At 37.1% G+C, this 24623-nt stretch overlaps 2 protein-coding genes across 2 annotated transcripts; one reads left to right on the top strand and one right to left on the bottom strand.

Moving 5' to 3' along the window:
* Positions 1–497: 497 nt before the first annotated feature.
* On the bottom strand, positions 498–6445 carry cfap99 (cilia and flagella associated protein 99). The gene is made up of 16 exons (XM_079443986.1): positions 6152–6445; positions 5551–5695; positions 5273–5367; positions 4973–5085; positions 4419–4596; positions 4049–4129; positions 3868–3936; positions 3680–3766; positions 3463–3551; positions 2461–2665; positions 2235–2376; positions 1999–2150; positions 1678–1883; positions 1050–1236; positions 840–949; positions 498–707 (listed from the first exon to the last, which is right to left on the bottom strand). Exons 1-16 carry the CDS (start codon positions 6260–6262, stop codon positions 641–643), a joined length of 2037 nt encoding a protein of 678 aa, XP_079300112.1. The 5' UTR covers positions 6263–6445; the 3' UTR covers positions 498–640.
* A 338-nt stretch (positions 6446–6783) lies between these two features.
* LOC306886679 (lateral signaling target protein 2 homolog) lies at positions 6784–23885 on the top strand. The gene is made up of 14 exons (XM_079443981.1): positions 6784–7121; positions 9423–9563; positions 11828–11965; positions 12187–12389; positions 12628–12717; positions 12829–12918; positions 13074–13175; positions 14482–15912; positions 16122–16217; positions 17689–17852; positions 18384–18500; positions 18605–18706; positions 19345–19448; positions 20462–23885. Exons 1-14 carry the CDS (start codon positions 7083–7085, stop codon positions 20591–20593), a joined length of 2949 nt encoding a protein of 982 aa, XP_079300107.1. The 5' UTR covers positions 6784–7082; the 3' UTR covers positions 20594–23885.
* Positions 23886–24623: the final 738 nt, after the last annotated feature.

Here is a 24623-nt window from a genome sequence, read left to right as displayed (position 1 = left end):
CAGTATGAAAAGGTCTTGGGTAAATTTACGATTTGTTTACTATCATTGTTTCATTTATGTACACTTCTGAATGTTTAAGTAGCACACACACAATGCATTCCACTAAATGTTGTAGATTATTTTCAAGATAATTCATGTTATGGTACTTCTTGTGCAATACATGGTTTCTGTTGTTTGGAACTGTTCTATTTCAGTTGTTTTAGAGCAGGGCTGTCCAAACTCGGTCCTGGAGGGCCGGTGTCCTGCAGAGTTTAGCTCCATCTTGCCTCAACACACCTGCATGGAAGCTTCTAGTATGCCTAGTAAGAGCTTGATTAGCTGCTTCAGGTGTGTTTAATTAGGGTTGGAGCTAAACTCTGCGGGACACCGGCCCTCCAGGACCTCCAGCCCTGTTTTAGAGTAATTCACTCTTTATCAAGTTTTCTTTGGGCATTAATCTAGGAAAATATATTTTTAGTAATTGTGCTAAAAATGAAATGGAACAACATTAAAAAGTTGTACTAATCTGGTTTATTCTGGTGTCCTTATTCAATACAGAGAAGACCTTTACTGTAATATTTTGATTTAGAAATATTTCAGTATGGGAAAAAAAAAACTTGTGCAACCATTCAGTTTAATTTCCACAGCAAAAACAGTTCTCTCAACAGTAAATCTGCTTTTCTTCCCAAATTATTTGGGTAACATCAACCAGGCCTGTGTTAGATGACCTAAAAAGCAACTTAAAATATTAATAACAATTATTATTATTACTTTTTATTTTTAAATAATTCCTAGACATTTTACAATATCAGTTTCTTCTGCTCGTTCAAAACATTTATCACATTTATCAGTAAACTCGCCTGTGTTTCTGGCCAGCACCATTTTTTTTAGATGACTGCTGCAAGGTCCCATAAATCTGTTGTTCCAAATTGCGCTCCAACTCCTGCCAATGCTGTTCCTCAAGAACCTGCTGCTTGTGTCATTTAATGGCAAAATGTAACACAATATTAAACATTGGAAGTGTTAAGCAAAATTTGTGGCTCAAGGAGTGTGTTCTAGTCTATTCTCACCTTTTTGTTGAGGGTGGTCTTCACTGTGAGTGGAAGCACCTGCTCATTTTTCTTCATACTGTTTTTTTCAGTTTTTCTCTTTTGTCTTTCCTGTTGTTTCAGCTCCAGGGTCTTCTTTAGGGTCAGCACTCTCTCATCTCTACTGACAGCCTCCCACAGTTCATTTCTCATCCTTTTCTCTTCTTGACTGTGAAACAAAACAGAAATCTGTCAGCCCTTTTTTTTTTTTTTTTTTTTTACCACCACATAGACCACAAGTGAAAATATTTAGCATTTTTCTAATTTACATTTTTTTCATTGTATAGCAGCATAATTATAGGTGAAAAGTTAGATTGAAGAATTAACGTGAAGTTCAAAACCAGATCTTTAAAAGGGCAAAGGACCCAATACAGAGCCTTGTGGCACACCATACTTTACCACTGTAAGATCAGATGTCTGTTCCTTTACCCAAACAAAGTCAGAGATCTAAGAGGGAGGATTTGAGCCAGGCTAGTGCCTGTCCATAAGTGTAATCATCTGTCTTGTCTTTTTTTCCCAGGTTTAAATAGAAACATTTTCAATGTCCACGTTTTCTTTCGGACCCAACTATGTTGATGCAGGAACAGGTGTGATAGGGCCAGTATGTTACCTGCGCAAAGCGGCCTGTTCTGCTAGACTTCTGCGTAGAGAGATATTGTCCAGCTGTTCTAGCAGTAGCTGCTCTTTGAGCTGTTTCTCCTGAAAGATGCGCTGTCTTCTGTCCTCCAGCTCGCACTGCTCTGACTCTCTCAGGAGTGCCAAACGCTCCCGCAGCTCCACCAGAGACATCTCACACAGCAAATCGTGACCCGCAGTCTGAGTTTTTAAAGATCATGAAACGCAAATTGTGTCCATTGCATCAAAATCACTGACTTGTAGTGTACATGATAAATTTTGGGGTTTTATAAATTTAAGATTATAATTGACTAACCTCAGTGTCGTCCACAAACTTTTGTCTGACCAGAGGTACTGACTCAAAAGCACGAATCTGACGGATAAGCTCCATCTTCCTGCTTAGCTCAGCCTGGGCTTCCTCCAGAGCCTGGCTGAGGAGTTCCCTGCTGTGCTCTGAGACCTCCTTAACTGGTTCGAAACAATGTAGTGTGTATTTATTATCATTTAATGCTTTGCAAAAATGTTATGCTATACGTATAACACTTTTTTTACCTATTCGTTGTTTAATTTCTTGCAGCTTAGCTTTGGCAGCTTTGGAGTTCTTGTGACCATTGGCCACTTGTTGGACCAGCTCTCTCATTTCCTTCTCCTCATTCAGACGCTTCTCTGCATACTTGCGCATGAGCTCAGCAGTCTGAATCACACATTTTATCATCATAAACATAATACAGACTGAGTTATGTATTGCTGTAAACACTGATGTTTATTATGACATCACCTCCTCTTTAGTCTGCTGAGCTTTATGGTGGTTATGCTCCAAGACACGTTCTCGTGCAAGAACTGCCTCTTCATGGCTGATCCGTCCCTCCAGTCTTCGGCGCTCCAGCTCAGCTAGTTCTTCCTGCAGATCCTTCTCCTTCATCTCCTTCTGCCACTGCAGGAACGCAGATGGCTCACTTGCACCCTGCGATAATCGCTCTAATCTGAACACCAAAATACATATACATTAGAACACATAAGGATTTTTCCTAAACCGTGGCAGGAATGTTGTGGAAAATGCTCTGACTTTTATGATTGACCTTGAAGGGTTAGCTCACCCCAAAATTTTATGATCTCACATTTATTTAATGATTTTCCAAGTAACCCTAGAAGAACCATAAATGTAGTCACACAACTCAAGAAACAATGGCCTATTGCAATATTGTTGCCAGACCAGGTGTCTTAGTATGATGTTCCCATGTGCCATATTTAAATATACTGTATGTAAATGAAATTTGAGATTTCTTCTGGTTTGTTTGTTTCTCGCAAAATCTGATCTTTAAAAGGGCAAAGGACCTAACTTTGAGCCTTGTGGTACACCTTAGATTACCACTATAAAATCTGATTTTTGTTCCCTTACCCAAACAAAGTTGTACTGATCTGAGAGGATCTGTACCAGCAAGGAAGCTCCTATTGTACAAATGAGCCAATGCCATATACTTATTTGATTAGTCACATAGAAATAGTGCAAAATATTAACTATATACTACACAGTTTATGGTGCTTCTTGCCTTTTTTAATGTCTCCTATTGTGTTTCATAGAAAAAATATGTTTTGTAAATATGTGCGTAAATGATGACAGATTTTTTTTTTCTTTAATATGCTATTTAGCTGCTTCTCAGTGCTTTGGAATAATGATGAATAATTTGAGATAATTAGTCTAAATAATTTGGAATTCATCTGAGTAATTGCACAGAGAAAAATAACAAAATCAGATTCCTATTGAAGAGTGTGACTCTACCTTTGTAACTCTTCTTCCAGCTGACGATTGTATAAAGCTCCCTCTCGCAGTATGGCTGTTGTGTTCAGTCTGACAGGTAAGCTGTTTATCTGTGCCGTCATAAACACACACTTTTTAACACCACAAAGGTCCTCAGTAGAAGAAAATAGGTTCAAAAGCACATGGTTTATGTGTCAAGAAACTTTTATCAATGCATGTTTAATCTAGTCCATATTACCTTTTGGGTGGCAGGGCTTCCAGAAGTATAAAGCTTGTCAAATTGGAGTTCAGCATCATGGCTTTGAAGAATCTGGGATATTACATTCTGTTTATCAGGAAATATAAACATTTATAGCTTTTGAATTCTTTGATGCTAAAGCATTGAAGAAAAAACAGCTCAATTCAGTTGTGCTGTAACACACTAACTTGAGTTTTCTCAGATTTCTGCGGATTTGCACATCTGAACTGCTGAGAGTTTGCTTCATTCAGGATTTGCTATGGAGAAAGTAAAAAACATCATAAGGTAAGGTCTGAAAGCAAATTAATGTAATAACGCTGACAAAACTAAAAGCAGTTTGCTTCCCAGTATCTCTCTGATTGGGCTTACTAAAGCTTTCTGTCTGTTCCTCTGCTTCATATCATCCAGAATCTCTGGTTCCTTTGGAGATCTGTGAGTTGTGGTTGGTACCTGAGGAAGGAGGCAAGCAAATGTTACAATCAACATAATTTTACCATCTAAGTGAACAATGTCATAAATAATGCAGTGGTTCTCAGCTTTTTTGACTCAAAGGCCCCCATTGTCCAACGCAATATTTGAAAGCCACATCTCATATTTCTGCTGTAATTATAACGCTGCTTGTTTTTAATTTTTTAATTAATAGAAACTGAGAGTACTAATATATTACATTTATGAACCATTATTTATTTTGTGACTCATAAATTAAATACTCCATTATTTCAAGTATTTATATACTTGCCGGCTTGGACTTATCCTGCTGTGGAATGACTTCAGGAACAGGGAGCGGTCGAGCTTTGGGCTGGGTCAGATCAAATTCCCTTTGTTTAGTATTTTTCCTGGGAGATTTTTTTGGCAGATTACCTCTGCCCATTTTTTTGGCAAGCTGATCCAACAGCACCTCAATCTCATTGCACCATCTGACAATAAGAATAAGGACTTCAGCACAATGCTTGCTAACAGCTATTAATAAATAACAGAAATAAAACTGCAAAGGCTTTTTTAGAGCAAGATCTCATTGTTACATGTTCTGGCATCAGGAAACAATGAATGAGCCACATCCTTTACTCTTACCTCATACTCTCATTAATAACTGAGTGATTCAATTCAATTCAACTGATGACATACAGACACAAATAATTTGGGATATGTTTTTATTTTTTTCATAGTGTGATTTAATGCAATACCAGTTTTTAAGGTCACATCAGCTAAAGGTACCAAGTGTGCATCACACTGTCAAATAATGTGATATACAGCATTAATAAACACTCTTTCTTATTTCTTATTATTTTTTACCTCAGCAAAGGGGTGATCCAGTTATTATCTACAACAACAGCATCATAGATGTGACTCCATTCCCTCTGGATGTGTGTTGAGAGGTTGCTGATATTAAAGAAAAAGCTCAGGAACTGGGAAAGCAAAGAATGAGTAAATGTATAATACAATGCTGAAATATCAGTACTTTATATTCAGGTACTATTCAATTTTCAGTCTTTTTTTCTAGATTAATATTATTTGATGGTCCATAATAATAAACTGGTCCATAAAATAGTGCACATAAAGGATTTATGTGTATAGTACATGTGTTTTGCTTACTTTGTGCATTTTTGAGATGTCTAGAGACTTGATAATTCTACTGAAATGATCCAGGCCAAGATCATCAAGACAGAACATGGCGAGATAACAGACAACTGAGAAAATCAAACACAAGACAAAATTGGTTCTGTTACCTTTCTGAAGGCCTGAATCTAATTTAACTTCATAAGAAAAAGAAACATTAGTTGGGTTATAGTATAGCCTATAGTATATTACCATCAGTAGTTTGAGAGGGGAAAAAAATAATTATTTGTAATATATTAACAAAATATATTTACCAATGAATAGGTTTCGATCCACTCTGAATAATTTCTTTCCATGGTGATTGTAAAAGATGTTGACCACAACATCCAAAAGCTTTTTGTGCATGATACATCCATACAACGTATCAATAATAAACTTCTGATCAGAAGAGGAGAGATTCTAAAAGACAGAAGACGTGAGACTATGATTTATATTAGTCTCTAGTGAAGAACAGTGTTGTGTAAGTTACTCTAAAATAGTCATTAATTAGCTACTAATTACATATTCATGTACTAACTACTACTGTTCAACTCTCTCTATTGCATTACTTAGTTAATCACCAACCAGTTCAACAACACAAGAATGAATCTGCTCTCAAATAAAAAATAAAATGGCATAAATTAATCTTAAACTGGCCACAGTTCTTAAAGGGAGAATGGTACATTAATAACATAAATTGTAATGCAGTTACATCAGAACTAACTGCAATTAAATTACATAAAAATGAAGAGTAATCCCTTACTTTACTTTTTCAATGAAAGAAAGTAAAAAAATTACAGTAATTAATAACTTAATAATGCATAGCGATCACTATGGGCAATATGCATATGGAGGAGAACAGTTAGAAGAGAATACCTTAAGATCCTTGGCAGTCTCCTCTGTAAAACTATCAATGCATTGTTTGTCTTCTTGAAACTCGTCCAGGAGCCTCGAGACCTCGATCACAAGTTCTTTGTAGTTCATCATCTCAGCCAAATTAAATATACTTTCGGATCTATAGATAGCGGTCAGATAATGTGGATATTTTGAACTTAGCTTTTCTGATTCTTAGCAAAAAACAGAGTTCTTAAATTTAGTCTCGACCCGGTTTTCATATAAAATACTGTTCTATGAAAAACATCCATCAGTGTTTTGTTGTCGCCTGGCAACAGCGAGGCGGTGACTTTTCATCAGAGGAAACGTCAGTAGTCCCTTTGTTCTCTTTTGTCCAAACAATAAACATTTAATGAAAAAAACAATATTAATGATAATAAAAATCAATTTAAATAGCATTTCAGTAACGTGGAGCGCTTTACAAAAAAGGAAAGTTAAATAAATGTTTAGAAATGTGTACAAAATAATAAAAGAAATTATGTGATGAAAGGATTATTTTTCCATTATGTGTTTATTTGTGTAAAAAAAGGATTGAAAAAAATAAATATAGGCTACTAAATTTAAAATTTAAAAAAAAAAAAAAACGGCGTGTTTGGCAACCCCAGTCAAGCAGCGCAACTTCCGTAACGTAGTCAGACTGAGCGCTAGCTCATTAGCTTAGTCATGAGCAACCCGTGTGTTTGTGGACAAAGACAACCGCTCGACTGCTGGATATAAGGGCAGAGTCCGAGCCCGTGATTAACTACTAGTGGATTAACCCTGCCTGTGTCTGTTTTTTGGCCTCTACTTAACACTGTCAACGCGGCTTTGTAAAAGAGCAGGCGCTAGCTTAGCGCGCTAGCTGTGTGTGTGCGGGTTTAAAGGTCCGGTTCGGGTTTAGTAAGGAGCTGTCGCTAAACTGGCGAGGTGACCAATGATGAATCGGTTCCGAAAGTGGCTTTATAAGCCAAAGGTAAGCTTGCCATTAGTTCAGTTTTAAGAAATACTCATCACATAGCTCTATTGTTTAGTGTAACGTTATGTGTTTCAAAACCTAGCGAGCTGTCTAGTATCATATGATGTGGGCAGCCTTCCTACACAGCATTTTGGGCCGTTGTATAATAATAAAAGCTCTCTAACAGCTATTTTGGCATCACATGATGCGAGCTGCCTACCTAGACATCATTTTGAGCGTCATACAATGTGACCTGCCTACCTTGACTGCAATTTCGGACATCATATGCCAACATTTCTGTCTAGGTAGTATCTTCACTACGTTTTGAAACGCAGCCCTTTACTATTCATTCAGATGAAATTGTCCCTTTAGAATAAATGGGCTTGTTCATAGCTGTGTGGTATGCTGGCAGCTATTTAATTATATTCTTTGTTAAAATATGCAGTATGAAAACATATATTAATATATTTAGATTGCCTCAGATATATTTCTGTACATTGGCTCTTCTCAGCTGTGTTTGGTTTTTGATGAGGTTTAATAGGCCTTTGTGGGACCCAAAACTTTCTCGATGTCAGCAATTTGTATTTTACACATCTAAAACCACATTTCACTATAGCTAACATTGTGTTCATGCAATCCACACTTTAGGGAACTGATGCAATTGTGTTTTGTGACTGTTTTGTTGTCAACTGATGTTTAATGCATTTAAAGAGTTTCTGTGAGAAATTAAGGTTACTTTTCAGTCCACTTTTGGTAATGTGTCTTAACAGGATGGTAGAGCAGAAAAGTGTTTTGTTGAAATGAAACCCAAGGTATTCCTTGAGGTATACACTCATTGTTGACACAGAAGCCTTGGCCCATGGGTGCAGTTCTACCTCGATGACTGTGACTCACTTGGATACATTCTTCACAAACATGCCTGATGTTGTCGTCAGGAATTAACTGCAGTGTCAGGCACTCACTAAAATGAACAGGTTTTTACAAAATTAGTCAAATAGAAAATATTGGTCTTTGATCTAATATTCAAGATGTTTTTTTTGAGGCTTAGAAAAGTATGTCACTGTTAGTGTGTTACTTGACAGAGGTCTTCATTATCAGTGTTGCCGTAATTTTACAACTGTACTGCAGGCATAATTTTCATCACTTTGAAGTCTGTTAATATACGCAACCCAAATAGTCGCCCAAAGTGAAACAGTATGGATTGCTTATTTTTTGTATAGCCCAGGTAGCTTCCAGTGCAACAGAAATATTTTGTTCCACATGTGTTCTGTTGTGATTTTGATCTCCAGTTATTTGATTTCTGCTATGTGGAAATCATAGGGGTGACCCGTTCAAATCAGCTTATGCTCAGCTCTGGTCCATGTCTCAGCCACGTGCCACTTCCAGGCAAAATCATGTGCAGATTATAAACGGACACAGTCCAGAAAACAGGCTTCCCAAACTGGAAACACTCCAAATGCTATATCACAATGTGCAGATAACACTTGACTATGGTTAAGTTTCAATTATTAGATTTGCTAAGGCAAATTTGGCCCTTATTTTTCTTTGTTTAGGGTTAGGGGATTGAACAAAACTTTGGTGTGCCTAGTGGAAAACAATATAAAAACAAATCCTAGACTTGCATTAAAAACAGACACCTGGGCTATATTTAAGAATCAAAATATACAGAGACTTGGACTCTTGACTGGCAACACATTAAAACACTCAGTACACTTTAGTAACCACATGGCAATGCACTGGTAATTACCCACAGCACCCATATCATTTTGGAGATTTTGCACTGACATGTATTATAAAAATAAATGAACTAGTCAAAACTATAAAAATATTGGCAATCTAAGAATTTTTTTCGAAAGACATCTTTTATGCTCTCCAAAGCTGCATTTATTTGATCAAAAACACAGTGAAAACAGGAATATAATGTTGAAAAGTTTTTATAATTTTAAATAATTATCGTAATGTTATCATAATTTATTTCTGCCATGGCAAAGCTGAGTTTTCAACAACAAAATTACTGTCTTCGGTATCACATGATGAATCTGAAATCACTATAATTTGCTGATTGGGTGCTCGAAAGGTCTAAATCCTCATCAGTGCTCTTCAATCCAGTGCTGACAGCTATAGCTACAGTCATTTAATATCTTACATGCTCTTCTGATGTTTTGGCATACAGCACCAGGCGTCCATTGTTCTACAGGACACTGATACTTGCTTGCTTTGGCACTAGTTTGTTTGATCATCTGGTTTTTGATTAGATCATTCAGACCATCTGTTTATTTTTATTTTATTTTATTTTTATTTTTTCTCTTCTCCATACAGAGGTCAGATCCACAGCTGCTGGCCCAGTTCTACTATGCAGATGATGAGCTGAACCAAGTGGCCACTGAGCTGGACACTCTGGACGGCAGGAAGGACCCTCAGAGGTGTACATTGCTGGTCAACCAGTTCCGCTCCTGCCAGGTTAACCAGTTCACTCTACTTCCTGTATCTTACAGTACAGAGCTTAGTCTTTTTTTGGCAGGTGTTTGTTTTCCATTCTGGAATATTAAAGAATGAGTATGTTAGAATTTGCGATTTGAATATATTTTAAAAGTGACCTATTATGCCCCTTTTTACAAGATATATAATAAGTCTCTGATGTCCCCAGAGTGTGTATGTGAAGTTTTAGCTCTAAATATCCCACAGATATTTTTATTGCTTGTCAAAATTGCCACTTTTAGAGTATGAGCCAAAATGTGCTGTTCTTTGAATGCAAATGAGCTGGTGCTCCCGACCCCCTTTCAGAAGAGGGCGGAGCTTCAAGAGTTCATGCTCCGGCATACCGACAACAACAAAGCAGGACAATTTCACGCACTGAAAATGTCAAACTCTCAGTAGCGGTGTTCAGCCTTTTTAAACTACCAAATTTATAGGGCTGCACAATATATTGCAATGAAAGAAGCTGTGATTGTCATGTGCATCTCGTCAGTGAAGCACGGTTCTGTGATCTGTAGTAAATCTCCATACGAAGGCCGGAGGGTGCACTTGCACAGAAACTCCAAATACGCCATGCAGAACAGAAGATTTAGCTGCTTTGCTTTCATTGATTCATCATGACTAATAAACACAGGACTACGAAAATATGAGTTCTAATTATAATTATTATAATTTTCATTGTACTAAAGTATACAATAATGCAATGCTGATCGACCTAGCCTTTATCACTGCTTAGAATACTATGAAATATATTGCGTACCTTGTTCTTTGTATAAAGCCACATCATCTCACAGAAGGATTTATTTCAAACTCTCGACGTCGACTGACGTTATGAAGTGAGTTTGGAATAAAAACATGTTATTAAATGTGGTATTTTCACGTGCTTTCAAATGGAGCAGCATTTATTACACAGAGCCGTAGTTCACGGAGAAGCTACGCAAACAGCTGTCATTATCGATTTCATAATCGCGTGATTATATTGTCTGCAATTTTTTTTTTTTTACTTTTTTGCGTAGTTAGTCAGTGAACTACGGCTCTGTGTAATAAATGCTGCTCCATCTGAAAGCACATGATGGAGATTTACTACTGATTACAGAACCGGCTTTACTGACAAGATGTGCATGGTAATAGTATTCGATTAATCATGCAGCCGTACACATTACTATTTATGATCATTCTGGGTAGCACGTGAGGGCAGCATCAGTGAAAACAGGCTGAAACAATGGTTGCTTTAGCAACATTAGCCTTACAGAGTATTGCCTTTTAGAAAGGCAATTTGGAAAGCAAAATATGATGCGTGATACTTTGTCTGGAGCTGACGTTTGCTCATGAAGTGTCTGTATTGATCCCTCTTTCAGAATCAACCTTTGCGAAAATCCAGCAGAATTTTCCCGGGCATTTCCTTCAAAAATGAAATTTAACCGCAGTGGCTCAGATGCATCCCAAAACAAAACGCTTGTAGTGCCTCTTTGGTGCTACAGCAAGAAAACAGTAATGGCGGATTGTTGCTTCTCACTTAGTGCTGTGTGTCTGTGCAAATAGGGCATAGATCATCACAAATGGGTGGGATTTCTCCCTGCAATGTTAACGTAGGGAGTTCAGAGAGACTGTTTATGATTTATTGGGATTATAAAAAAATGAATGGGTGGATTTTTACCATTATAGGCTGGTTGTTTCAAACACTGTTTGAACTATGTTCAAACACCTTATAAAAGTGATTTTTGCATAATAGGTTCCTTTTAAAATATTATATAGCCTATTCCTGTGATTATCATTACTCCAGACTTTAGTCACGCAATCTTTCAGAAATTGTTTTAATATCCACATTTGGTGCTCAAGAAATGTCTTCTTTTCACTATTAAATACAATTATGCTGCTTAATATTTTTGTGGATTATTTAAAAAGAAAGTTCATAAGAACAGCATTTAAGTATGTTAGTAAGAAAAGTAGAAGTCTTCATTGTCAATTTTGATCAATTTAATGTATTCTTTATTTTATTTTTTTCAATTTTTCGTAAAAGCTTACTGACCCCAAACTTCTGAATGGTGATAATTTTCCACAGTCATGAAAACCAGAAATCCTGGAATTATCAGAGAATGTTAAAATCATGAATTCTAGGCCTGGAAAAGTCATGGCAATTTGTTGAAAGCAAATCATGGGAATTGGTATAGTGAATGTAAATATATTTAAACCCTTAAAAGTAAATGTTCTAACACTGCATTTCGTGTTTCTCCACAATATTTGGACAGGACAATGTGTTAAACATCATAAATCAGATCATGGATGAATGCATACCCGAAGACCGAGCCAACAGAGACTTTTGTGTGAAGTTCCCAGAAGAGATCCGCCATGACAACCTCGCCGGGCAGCTGTGGTTTGGAGCAGAGGTAGTGCACACTAAATGCTTACCTCTAGAACAAGGCATCTTCCCTAGAGATCTTTCTTGTTAACTTTAAATAGAACAAGATGATAAAGAACTTGATGATCTGCTTTACTAAAAAACAGTATTGCATTACAATATTTTACCAGCAGTGTATCATAGCTGTCACTTGTGGCACAGGGCGTAACCCATTAGAAGCAGAGATGATATTATCACTCCTCTCTGCAGTGCCTGGCAGCAGGATCGATCATTATGAATCGTGAAATCGAGAGCATGGCCATGAGACCACTAGCTAAAGACCTCACCCGTAGCCTGGAGGAAGTACGCAACATCACACGAGACCAAGCGCTACGAGATCTCAACAACTACACAGACCGCATGAAGGAGGTGCTACGTCAGTTTGACAGCCTCTTCGCTGAGTTTGAGCTCAGGTACCTTTAAATGCTGTTTGATTTCTGCATCCACTTATCTGACCTTGAGATGTTATGATTATGATGCCTAGAGTGCACTTATGCTTTTGGACAGTTCATAAATTATTACCTTTATTGCTACTAATGATTTCATACACCAGCAGATTAGCTTTGTAAACCTGTTATTTTAGCAGCATTAATGTCATAAAATGTGATATTAATGTAATCATATCATGGATCCGTCTGTTGCCTGTTGTAGCTACGTGTCAGCCATGGTGCCTGTGAAGTCTCCTAAAGAGTATTACATCCAGCAGGAGGTGATTGTGCTCTTCTGTGAGACGGTTGAAAGGTGAATATTCAGATCTAGGATTGGGTATCACCTATTGGGTATTTACTTGTTTGTGTGTTTGTTTGTTTGTTTATTATATTAATAAGAAAATCTCTTGTTTTCCATCTCAAGGGCCCTAAAGTTTGAATATCTCACACAAGACATGATTGATGACTACGAACCAGCTCTCATGTTTACAATCCCTAGACTTGCTATTGTTTGGTAAGTGATATGAAAAAAACAGATCACTAGAATGACATGTCTTCCACCTCAAAGTGTTAATTTTCAATGCACTGTATATGTCATACTCTTTTCTTACATGCATTTCTGTCTGCTCACCTGGTAATGCTATCTTTTGTCATGTTTTGTCTTATTAGTGGCCTTGTTATCTATTCTGAAGGGCCTCTTAACCTCGACCGCAAACCAGAGGACATGTCTGAACTCTTCCGGCCTTTTCGTACTTTGCTGAGAAAAATAAGGTATGTTAGTGTTCACAATAGTCATTCACTGACACCTCTGATTTGGTCATATTTGATTGTGTGATATTTGGAAACCATGATGTATTGAAGGCTTACAACATGTCTACACCACACCAAAACAGCTCTGAACAGTCCATTTGTGCTGTAGTCTGAAGTAGCACAGGCACGTGGAGTACGTCTGAAATAGAGTGGGCATCAATTAACTTTCAGTGTCTCATTGCACCACATCCTGTCTAGGCAGTGTCACTGATTATAATGTCTTTTGAAAGAACAACACCTGTTAAGAGTCTTTTTCAGGTTATCAAAAGTGTTTTGATGCCCGAGTTTATTTGTACAGCATTGGATTATGGTTTTTCTTTAACACATTTAATTGCCTTTGTATTGCTTGTCAGCCATTGCATGAATATAATTTTCTTTGATAGCTTTATTTCTGTAAGAATCGAATGTGTCCTTGTAGCTTAGCTTTGGAAGTGTTTCCTCGTGTGGAAAACTGTTGAATCTCACAGACATGCTTTGTCTACATTCTTTATGGTAGTTGGATAGAACTGACATCCATATTTTAAAGGGATAGTTCACCCCAAAATGAAAATTCTATCATTAATTACTCACCCTCATGATGTTCCAAACCCGTAAGAACTTTGTTCATCTTCAGAACACAAATTAAGATATTTTTGATGAAATCTGATTGAGATGAAAAGATGAGAGCTTTCTGACCCTCCATAGACAGCAAGGGAACTACCACAATCAAGGCCCAGAAAGCTAGTAAGTACATCATTAAAATAGTGACATCAGTGGTTAAACCGTAATTTTATGAAGCTGTGAGAATACTTTTTGTGTGCAAAGAAAACTTGTGCTATTGTGAGAAGTGGTGGACTGACCCAGAAAAGAAGAAATCATTGAATGAAGTCGTTATTTTTATTTATTTTTTGCAAAAAGTATTCTCGTAGCTTCATAACATTACGTTTGAACCACTGATGTCACATGGAATATTTTAGCGATGTCCTTACTACCTTTCTGTGCCTTGACTGTGGTAGTACCCTTGCTGTTTATGAACAGCAAAAAAGCTCCCGGATTTCATCAAAAATATCTTAATTTGTGTTCTGAAGATGAACGAAAGTCCTGTGAGTTTGGAACAACATGAGGGTGAGTAATTAATGATAGAATTTTTTTTTTTGTGTGAACTGTCCCTTTAATTGCTAAATTGCATCAGCACTGAGATTTAAAATTAAACCCCTATTAACTTTTGATGTAGCAACTGAAGAACATGGCAGATTTGTGAGTCATGCAGTTGTGTTCTTCCTGTCAGGGACCTGCTGCAGACTTTAACAGAAGGAGAGCTCATGACACTGGAGCGCAGCCTCTGCATCTCCCAGGATGGAGAATTCCCTGCAGGCTCCAGTATGCCGTCGACCAATGACCCAGCAGCTTCCACTGGTCCTGAGAGCCATCTGGAGACTCTGGAACAGGACGACAGAGTTGAGGAGGTGGTAGATCTCACACTTTGTGTAGCCCAGGAAGAAGATTCTGTATGGAAGGAGGATGAGGAGAGGAAGGGGCAGCCTGAGACCTCCAGTGAGAGTGAAGAGGAGAATGCCACAGATGCAGACTTGGCTTGCTCCATGCAGTATGATGAAGAAGAGATAGAGCAACTTAATATGATGGTGCATCAAGTGGGGGATGAAATGTCTACACTGCTTTCCCCTCCAAGTCAGAATCAGTCCCCAGCCCATCAGCCTCAGCCCTATAGAGTAAGTAGTCTTGAAGGTTCCAGTGCCACCTCCAGCACTCAGGCATCTCCACGGAGAGTCCCAGGATCTTACCACAATGACGATAGAGTGTTCTTTATGGACGACCTGGAGTCTGGTTTAACTAGCGAGCTGTGCCGTGGACAGCTTCCTCTTCCTACCGTATGCCTCGGATCCCCTGAGCACAGTCGTCCCGCCCCGTTGACTGACTCCTCATCTAACGGTTGGTTAATGGTCTGTCAAACAAGCAACGACACTAATCTGGGTTGCCAGCGCCAATCAGCTGAGTCCGTGGGGAACTCCGAAAGGTCACCCACGGTGAACAGCTGGGAAGGGTCCCAGGAAGAGGATAGCGTACAGACTGCGGAAGAAATCGCCAATCGGACTGGTGGAATGAAGTTGTCCGCCACTGTTATTTTTAACCCTCATTCTCCAAGCTTGACTGACTTGGCCGTCGTCGTACCTCAGTCGGCTGAGTTTCTGGAACCCGGTGAGGGCGGGGCTTTAGTTGCCACTCAGTGCCTGCTTAACTCCTGTGTGTGCTGCACTGTCGGATGCGTAGACAACCATGAGGATGTCATGGATCCTGCTGGCCGGGGCATGGCACTGGGATTTGAAAAGCACAAGCTCACCATTACAAGCTCTTTATTCCAATCAGCAGTAGCTGCTGGCAGCCAAGGGAAGGGAAATGGACATTTACCACTAACTCTGCCCCCGTCTCAGGGCCACCTCACCCCTTCTGTACCACACTGTTCTGTGCAGAACCAAGCGAGAGAAGATGAGGGCAGTCAGGACTGTTCCCACTATCCCTGCTGTGAGAAATGTGCCCCAGGGGTTCTTCTGGCTCAGGAAAGAGGTTCAGGACAAGGAGAGGGAGGACCTAGTTGCACCCATCAGGAGACAGGATGCTGGACGCAACCTAACACTACGGTTAAAGGAAGATCAGAAGGTTTTGGAAAACAGCCCAAGGAGGATAACAGAAAGATCTCTAGGTTTGTTTACTTGTGTAGGACATTTCATTTTATAGATATGATTTAGGTTTTCTTGATTTGACTCTTTTGAAAATGTTTTGTTTGTAACCTATTTTTATATGAGTTGATTTCATTATGATGGTTGTTATTATTTTTGGTTCTTGGATTTCATTTTCATCTGTTGCCCCCCATGTTTTTTTTGTTTTTTTGTTGTTTGCAATGGTCCGCAGCAGTTCTCAGGAGTCCCCCCTCAGTTCTGTCCCCAGCAGTGACATTGATGGTGTTTCTGTCACTACATGCAGTTTGTCGAGTTCATACACACCCAGGTAAACATGTATAACTTTTGGCTGATGGGTTAAGGTAGAATATGTGAGCACTGTTACTATAGAGTGCTGCAGGGTTGACGTGTTGTTGTAGTCCAACCTGGAAGTTAGCATGAACCTGGTTCCCTCGACAAAACAAACAACCATCAAAAGTTTACAATTATTCTAGGTTTGTATCCTAAGTACCATTGGCAGAAGTAAAAAGCTATAAACGGCAGTGGACACCACGGTCGCATGGCTTCAGTTTAAAATCCTACTAGTCTGCAAGTTTAATAGTTTGCAAGAGCATGAGTATAACACAATCAGGTTGTGAAAGAGAACTAGTGAGTAGATGAGTTTACCTGTTCAACATGGAGTGTAATGTTCCCACTGGCTTTTTCCAGGCATGTAAAAGTGAGGTATTAAATATATATTTTATGTTATGGAAAGTGTAAATGTCTTGAGTGTGTTAATAGGGATATATTTCAGGCATTTAACAACAAAAAAAGTAAAACAAAACCATTGTCTTCTGCACAATTGAACAGGAAGTGCAAAAAAATCAACTTATTTGTGGGTATTAGGACTTATACATACAGCAATCTATAGGTTATGTTCAGTATTTGGTGCTAGCTAAGGCTTAAAAGTTTGTAATTTTGGTTTTCAAACAAGGTTTCCTAAAAATAAAGAAAAATATAAAAAACTCCCCCCATCTGCCACTGGTATTCCTGCCCCAAAAGCCAGTGGTGCTGTTTTGGGCTGATTGAGCTGATTGAGCTGTTCAATGTTTTATTAGCTCATATCACTGCCTTTCACCGCAGGCAGTAGAGTATGATATTAGCATTTGACTCTCAAGTGCTTGAACTGATTAAATGTATAGTTTAAAAGCAGCATTTAAAGTTGCTTTGGTTGACGTTGGGGATTCTGGGGATGCATTCTTTTGACACTTTTTTTTTTTTTTTTTTTTTTTTTGACAACTGAAATTACAACACTATAAACAACCTCTCTGAACATCTTGTTGCACATAGTGGTGATCACGCAAAAAACCCTAGCGTCCGATTAAAACGCATAATGCATAATTACATGTTAGCATCCATATAACAACACCTTGACAAGCACCACTTTTTCAGGGAGAAAACATGTTTTTGTTTTTAAGAAATGTTCTTTTAACATCTGTGTGAAAGATATGTGCAAATCAAGTCCTAAGACTTGCTAGCTATATATATATATATATATATATATATATATATATATATATATATATATATATATATATATATATATATATATATATATATATATATATATATATATATATATATATATATATATATATATATATATATATATATATATATATATATATATACTTTTTTTTTAATTACCGTTGTTCATTTTATAAAGATCAAGCACAAGAAAATTATATCATATAATATATTTGTTATTAGTTTTATTAGTATTGTTAAATTAAGTTGAACCTAATAATCTTCCATTTCAGCCCTGTCAGTAGCCTGACAACCAGCTCGGACATGTCAGAGGATCTGGATCATCAGGAGATTCAAGTTGCTTTTCAAGCTGCAAAACTTGCTGCTCGCAACAAAATTCGCTCGCGTTTCCATAGCAGTAGTGATCTCATCCATCGCCTTTTTGTCTGCATCTCAGGTGTGTTACCTAGTAATGACGTGTGAGATTTGTAGTCTGATGAAGGTTTTGCTTGGTAATCTTTTTCTACTTTAATTACACAGTGTAAATGAATACCAGAACGCCATAAACCTAGTTTGCATTGCCTGACTCTTTTATAAGATCCAGTCCTATAATTCACACCCAGTTATATTGTTTAACACTTAACATTTCATAATTGCATATTAAGTGCACTGTAAAGCTAAGTGTAAAGTGTATCCTACTAAGTGCACTGCCAATGCATAAAACATGGTAGGGTTGGCAAAAAAAAATTAATCACATCCAAAATAAAAGTTTGTGTTTACATAATTTGTGTGTGTACTGTGTATATGTATTTTTTTAATATATACATGTATGTGTGCGTTTATGTATACATAAAAATGATAATAATAATATACACACACCTATATAATGTAAATGCAAACTTTTATTTTGGATGTGATTAATAGTTTGACAGCCCTGGTACTACTAGTGCTGTAAAACAATATTTGTTGTTTTTTCAAATATCTGAAGGTGTGGCTGATCAGCTGCAAACAAACTATGCGAGTGACCTGCGAAGCATCTTAAAGACTCTCTTTGAGGTCATGGCTACAAAATCCGACCAAGGGGACAATGAAAAGCCCAAGAAAGGTTAGTAGTCACACTTTTGAAAGACACAGATACTATAACCGCATGTTTTTATCACTCCATGTCAGACATCATTAGTTTAATGTGCTGTTTGATATGCACCTTAGGTCCATGTCTGGGCAGTGCTGTACTGGAAGACTGTGCTCTCTGTCAAGAGACCATCTCTTCGTCAGAGCTTGCTGCCAAAGCCAGAGAGGGTCAGTTTGAAGGTTAGTTCAGAACAACACCTATATGCTCACAATATGAAGAGGCTTTTTATTTTGATGTACATGACACCACTCTGTTTCAAAACCTAGGCTGCCTCTGAAATTACATAGTCTCTGACTTTGCACATTTCTGAATGTATTTTGTGACTGTTAAACGCTGTGTGTGTAGGTTACCAGTCTTTTATGAATCAGCACCTGTGGCCATATAGGATAGTAAAGTATTCTTCATATGCACATTTCAGATTCTCACCAGAAGTAGTTGGTCATCCGGGTACTTTTCACCTACTGTTTTTTGAAGCTGTGAATTCGGACTTACTGACGGTCACTTGATCTCTATATATTAGCCAAAGTATATGAATGGGTTTGACTATTCCAGTAATTTCTTTGAAAATTGAGAATTGTGGGCTTTCAAACAAGAGCATCCGCAAATTCAAAGTCAATAGAAATGTTAATGGGAAATATAGTATGATGGTCTTAGTTAAGATGTTGCTTTAGAAGGCATCTTCCTATGTTGCCAGTAGACAGCAAAGCAGGGTACTAGGTTTCAGAGCAATGCTAATATAAGATAAATGGACAGTGCTTACAACACCTGACCTTTCTTTGTTTTTGCAACCCTTTCTCTACTCTTCTTTAAACATCAGACCCTCCTGAATGGGTACCAGATGAGGCCTGCAATTCCTGCATTGCATGTAAATCTCCATTTACAGTCATCAGAAGGAAACATCACTGCAGGAGCTGTGGAAAGGTACAGCAGTCCATCTTCAAGCCCTTGTCAGAATATAGTGCAGTCATTTCCAGGCATCAAATCCCATGAATTTTCTCCATAGAAACACATTTTTGACTTCTTTCAAGACAGAGATATATTTATTTAAAAAGAATCTGTCTGTCTATCTATCTATCTATCTATCTATCTATCTGTCTGTCTCTGTCTATCTGTGTATATATATTTAAAGTTTTTGTAGTAATTTTAGAATATTTTGTTTTAATACTTCAATAATTTAGCTTATTTTGCCAATTTTTTATAATTAGGTTACATTTCGAGACATCTAACACTCTTAAAAATTCATTTAAAAAATGTAAAAGCATAACCTGACTGTTCGAATTTCAAATATTTTTTGCTTCAAATCAAAGTCTGTAATATTGTGATTTATTTCGGAGCCAGATGATTTGGTTCATGGTTTAGAATTTTGTTAGTCCTATATGGTGAAAATAAATAGGAAAATACTTTCAGAAAAAATGGGTGCAAAACAAAAATACTGCTAACTATTAAAAATCAGCTCTTTATAAAAATCCGAGAGAACCAAATTTACATGACGTTTTTCATTTTGACATCAAAATATAAACAGACACACACAAGACATTGTGCCATGCAAGTGTTTCCATTTCCAAAAAATGGGCAAAACTGTGCTGATCAGCCTTTGCCTGAACTGTATGAGCAGTTGAATGACTGTTGGGTTATTCAGCTTAACTTATGTAAAATAAACACTAACTTTTCCTCCGTATAGCATTCACCCGAAAGAACATTGTTTCAAGCAAAAATTAGTTTTAAATTTATTTACAAAAAAAGGAACCCCAACACAAACAACAAGAAGTTTCCTACAGCAGGCCGCCATCAGCAGCTCTTAAATAGACAAAGGTTTCAGGTATTAAAGTAATCAGTCTACACCCCATCCAATTAGTGAAAAAAAGAAAACAAGAAAAACAGAGCAGGGGCTCGTAACATGATTCCAGTCCTAATGAGATGATGTTTTATTGCAGATCTTCTGTTCCCGCTGCTCATCACACTCAGCCCCGTTGCCTAGATACGGTCAGATGAAACCAGTGAGAGTTTGCACTCACTGCTACATGTTCCACGTAACGCCTTTCTACAGCGACAGGACTGGTATCTGACCATAGCGCACTCTCTCTCTCTCTCTCTCTCTTTCTCTCTCACTCACGCACACTACCATGAGTCTTACTGAGGTTTGAGACTTCAACGAGAACACACACATGCACCATTTTCATCATCATCCAAAAAAAAATGTAAATAATGCAATCACTTCGAAGTGAAAGAAACAGCCTTGACCAGGGAACAAAGCAAGAAGGACTGAAATGGACGGTTGGGAATGACTCAAGCACATAAAGGAAGTACCCCATCGCTATGAGAGCCAAAGTATTTATTTAGGGCTTTGCTTTCAAATAATGAACTTAATTACAAATTTGCTTTAATCGAGCATAGAACAATTGGGCTATTCTGTAAAACAGAAAAATATAGCTTGTTAACAGGATTTTGTGTGGCTTTATTAGCGCCGGAGGTTCTATGGGCTCAGATTTCCAGAGTGAATGTAAACTGTGAGCACATTATTAATATGAGAATAACAAAACTGTGACATCATATATGAACACAATACTAACACTAACTGCACCATCAGTGACACCTTTGTGGCACAATATAGCACAGATGTTTTTTTTCCAAATGTTTATAATGCTGCTTTCTGTGAAACAAAGAAATTATATTTGGGGATTAGATGAATGGCCAAAAATAGGTGTGTGTCAGTGTATGCGTGTGTGTGTGTATATATAATATACACACACACACGCACCTATTTGTGGCCATTCATCTTATATATATGCTGAAAGTTTGAAATGGATTTAATGTATCTTCCAAAAGAGAAGATTCTCTCATATTCCTCATGCAAATGAATGTGCAGCATTTGGATGTTCTTTTCTTTTTGTCTGTAACTTATACTGAACTGTAAAGTAATTGCCTTTTACAGCAGTTTGGGAGCCTTCTGATTTCCCTCTGGTACAAAAGAGCCCCTACCTCATCCCTGTTTACCCCTCTCACACGGTTCCGTCCCGTTACAGTATGCCTACACTACCGTCTCAGTCAGTCCTGACTGTCTGCTACACTAAGAGGCAGATGCCTTTCTCTCTCTCTTTGCACACTTTTGATTTTATATTATATATATTTACCAACCATTACATTCTGTCTGTAAATGTAGAAAGTTTATTGAATCTCATGAAACCTGTCAAGAATATGACATCTGGGTCATATTTTGCGGCGAAATAATATTTCATAAAGAAAATTAAGCTAATTTTTGGATCATTACAGAATATTATTTTTGCATTAATATTAGAATAAACAAGCTCCCTCTCAAAAATAAATATTCATATTTTATATTAAATTGTGAAGTATTTTACAAGTATTTGTACTTCATAGTATACTTTTGCTGAATTTAATTTGCTATTTTAATTTTTAAAAATTTTAACTTTTTTTTTTTTATATATAAACCTGAAATAGGCTTCACTTTCTTTATGTAAATTATATTTCTTTTTATTTCCTATTGAATTTGTGGTAAAATATGACTTGGAAATCTGACTTCCTTTTGGCATTTACCAATATAAGAATGAAAGATGATGTTCCGTTGGTTTCAGATGTCAATGTAATCAGAAAAAAGCTTTAGTTAACTGCAAAACATCTGCTTCTGTTACATCGTCACCTTCCAGAAACCAAACGGGCAAGATTTGTAATTTCTATCGAAGCAAGAGTCGTATAAATGCACATGATATTGTGCTGCAAAACTGTTTTGACCAAAACACTTCATTTAAAATGGAATGATATTACATGCACTACTGGCTGGCATAAAATGCACTTTGTATAGCAAATAGAGGAGCATTTGCAATGAGCTACAGCTGGCGAGCAATGGCACTTTTGATGATTTATCATGTGTAATGATCTCAAGTCATTTTACAGGAACATTAAACTTGAACCCTGCACCTGATTTGAGATGTTAACTACAAACTTGTATCTGAGATCTTACACATTCTCAGTAGATACTGTTTTCCAACACTAAAAATCTGATTGATTGACACTGAAATGGTCATTTTATCATGTCTTATTTATTTTGCCTTATTAATCAGTTCAGAACACATTCCTTATTCCTCGTTATTGTAAATCCTTGGCGCCACATATAACAGGTTCCTAGTAAGGTAAAGGTCTAATATGTTTGCATGCATCTTATGAAGCTACATTGATTGATTTGAGTGTGACCGGTTCTAGCAATATTGTAAGCTACTTGAGGCAGTTTGATTCTGCTGGTTGATGGTTAATACTTTACCTCTCTCCGTCTCATTACCTTTGACCAAGTGTTAAATCTCATCATTCCTGTTTTCAAGTCTTCTTCGCTCTCATCATACTGCTGCATTTACCGGACATTCACAGCAATGTGTTCAGCTTTAAAACATACTGTAATTCTGCAAAGCAAACTGAGATATTGTGTTCCAAGATATTTGCATTATACATATTCAAAGGTTTATGGTGATGAATGGCAGGATACAGCTGTATTTTGTCCACTTTGGCATACTTTGCTGTTGTTTTTTTTTTTCAATATTAAGATAATTTGATTATCTCCAGATTTACCACTTTTACCACAGGTGGTTGTTATAAGATTGAAAAGTACCTCTTGATTGCTTTGCCTTTGTTCACCTGTAGTCAGCTGACCTGATTCTAGTGACATCAGTATTGGGATAGAGGTCTACACCTGACACTGACACACTACGCCACTAAAAATACTGCAGATATAGCTTTAGGATTACTGCTGGGTAGATATGATATAGTGTTGTATACAGATTTTCATTGTTATTTAACGGTACTATCAAGTAGAAATTTGCAGAACGGATCAATTCTGTCATTTTTTGTGGTTGCTTCCTGTTTTGATATCATGACTGTTCCTCAGGAATGATTGATTGAACATCGGCATGATACTGAGGGATTGATTGTATTTTGGTTTGAAGTGAGACAGTGTGGGACAGGGAATCAACCAAATGCCCAACACTTCCTCGGACAGCAGACTCAACTTCCAGCCTGTGTTGATAAGCTCAGTTTCTGATTTGTGCCCTCTTCCGATTCTCATTCTTTTCTTTTTTTTTTTTGCCTTGTTTTTTTTGTATTAATTGAAAATAAGATGAGTCTTTAAAATTATACAGATGTTTTATTTTACAGAGAACAAAAATAATGAAATTATATATGTACAAAATTACTTTTTCTGTATAAAGAGAATCACTATGAGAGAATTTACTCTATTTATTCAAAGCTTGTTCTTATTTTGTAATGGCCGGTTCAGTCTAATAAGATGTAAAGAAGAACTTTTCGAAGTCTACTAAGTATTTATGTCATGCAATGAAAATAATAAATGAAGTTTTCTTTACATAAATGGAGCTCTGCTGTTTTTTTTTTCTTCTTGTATCTGTTTTTGAGTACAAATGGTGTCACAAGATGCATTGCCTTATTCTGGAATATAGAGTACACATTGAGATCACATACCTTTTTTTGTTGTTGTTGGACAAAATGCTAAAATCATTATTGAGCTTTCATTAATGAAAACCATCACAAAATCAGACTTTATCACCACTTTTTACTTTGAGATCGTTCTGAGGTTAAATACTGATTTAAAATCATAAGATATAGTTTAATAGCTATGATGCTGTTATTGAAATCAAATCTTTGCATAGCTTTGAGAGGAAACACTGGCATCTAAGTGCCTTAAAAAAAAAAAGTCAATTAAAAAAATAAAGCATATAAACCAAAATAGGAAATAAAAGTTATCAAATAAGCATGTGTCCTAAACTCCTCAAACACTGGTGTCTTATATTTTAGAGCAGTCAATTAAATTTGAGAAAGAAATCAATCAAATCTGTATGTGAGTGAAAATATTCAGATGTAATATATTCCTTTTTTGAGTCTCATGAAAAATACAATGCACACAGCACAGTATATCTTTGGAGTCATTTTATGAGGTGCTCTTGTGCATTAGTGCTGATCAATGAAGGGCTTTTCCTCTTCTAGGTGCCTCTTAACACCAGCAGCTCTCAAGAGGACCTTTCTGAGCTGTGCATCAATTTGCCTGAGATCCAAAAAAACATTTCCTCCATTTGCAGA

This window comes from Barbus barbus (assembly GCF_936440315.1).
Source record: "Barbus barbus genome assembly, chromosome: 20".
In the NCBI taxonomy this organism is placed as follows: Eukaryota; Metazoa; Chordata; class Actinopteri; order Cypriniformes; family Cyprinidae; genus Barbus; species Barbus barbus.
Note: the sequence above shows the minus strand (reverse complement) of the source record. Positions and strands in the feature narration are given on the sequence as shown.

What these genes read in the sequence shown, in the direction of transcription:
- cfap99 (XM_079443986.1), bottom strand. Translation starts at nt 6,262, where the DNA reads ATGATGAACTACAAAGAACTTGTGATCGAGGTCTCGAGGCTCCTGGAC. An exon ending in AGACCACCCTCAACAAAAAG is followed by an intron (nt 950 to 1,049) that starts GTGAGAATAGAC and finishes TGACACAAGCAG; the next exon opens with CAGGTTCTTGAGGAACAGCA. An exon ending in GGTGCTGGCCAGAAACACAG is followed by an intron (nt 708 to 839) that starts GCGAGTTTACTG and finishes GTTGCTTTTTAG; the next exon opens with GTCATCTAACACAGGCCTGG.
- LOC306886679 (XM_079443981.1), top strand. Translation starts at nt 7,083, where the DNA reads ATGATGAATCGGTTCCGAAAGTGGCTTTATAAGCCAAAG. An exon ending in TTCGCTGAGTTTGAGCTCAG is followed by an intron (nt 12,390 to 12,627) that starts GTACCTTTAAAT and finishes TGCCTGTTGTAG; the next exon opens with CTACGTGTCAGCCATGGTGC. An exon ending in ACTTTGCTGAGAAAAATAAG is followed by an intron (nt 13,176 to 14,481) that starts GTATGTTAGTGT and finishes TCTTCCTGTCAG; the next exon opens with GGACCTGCTGCAGACTTTAA.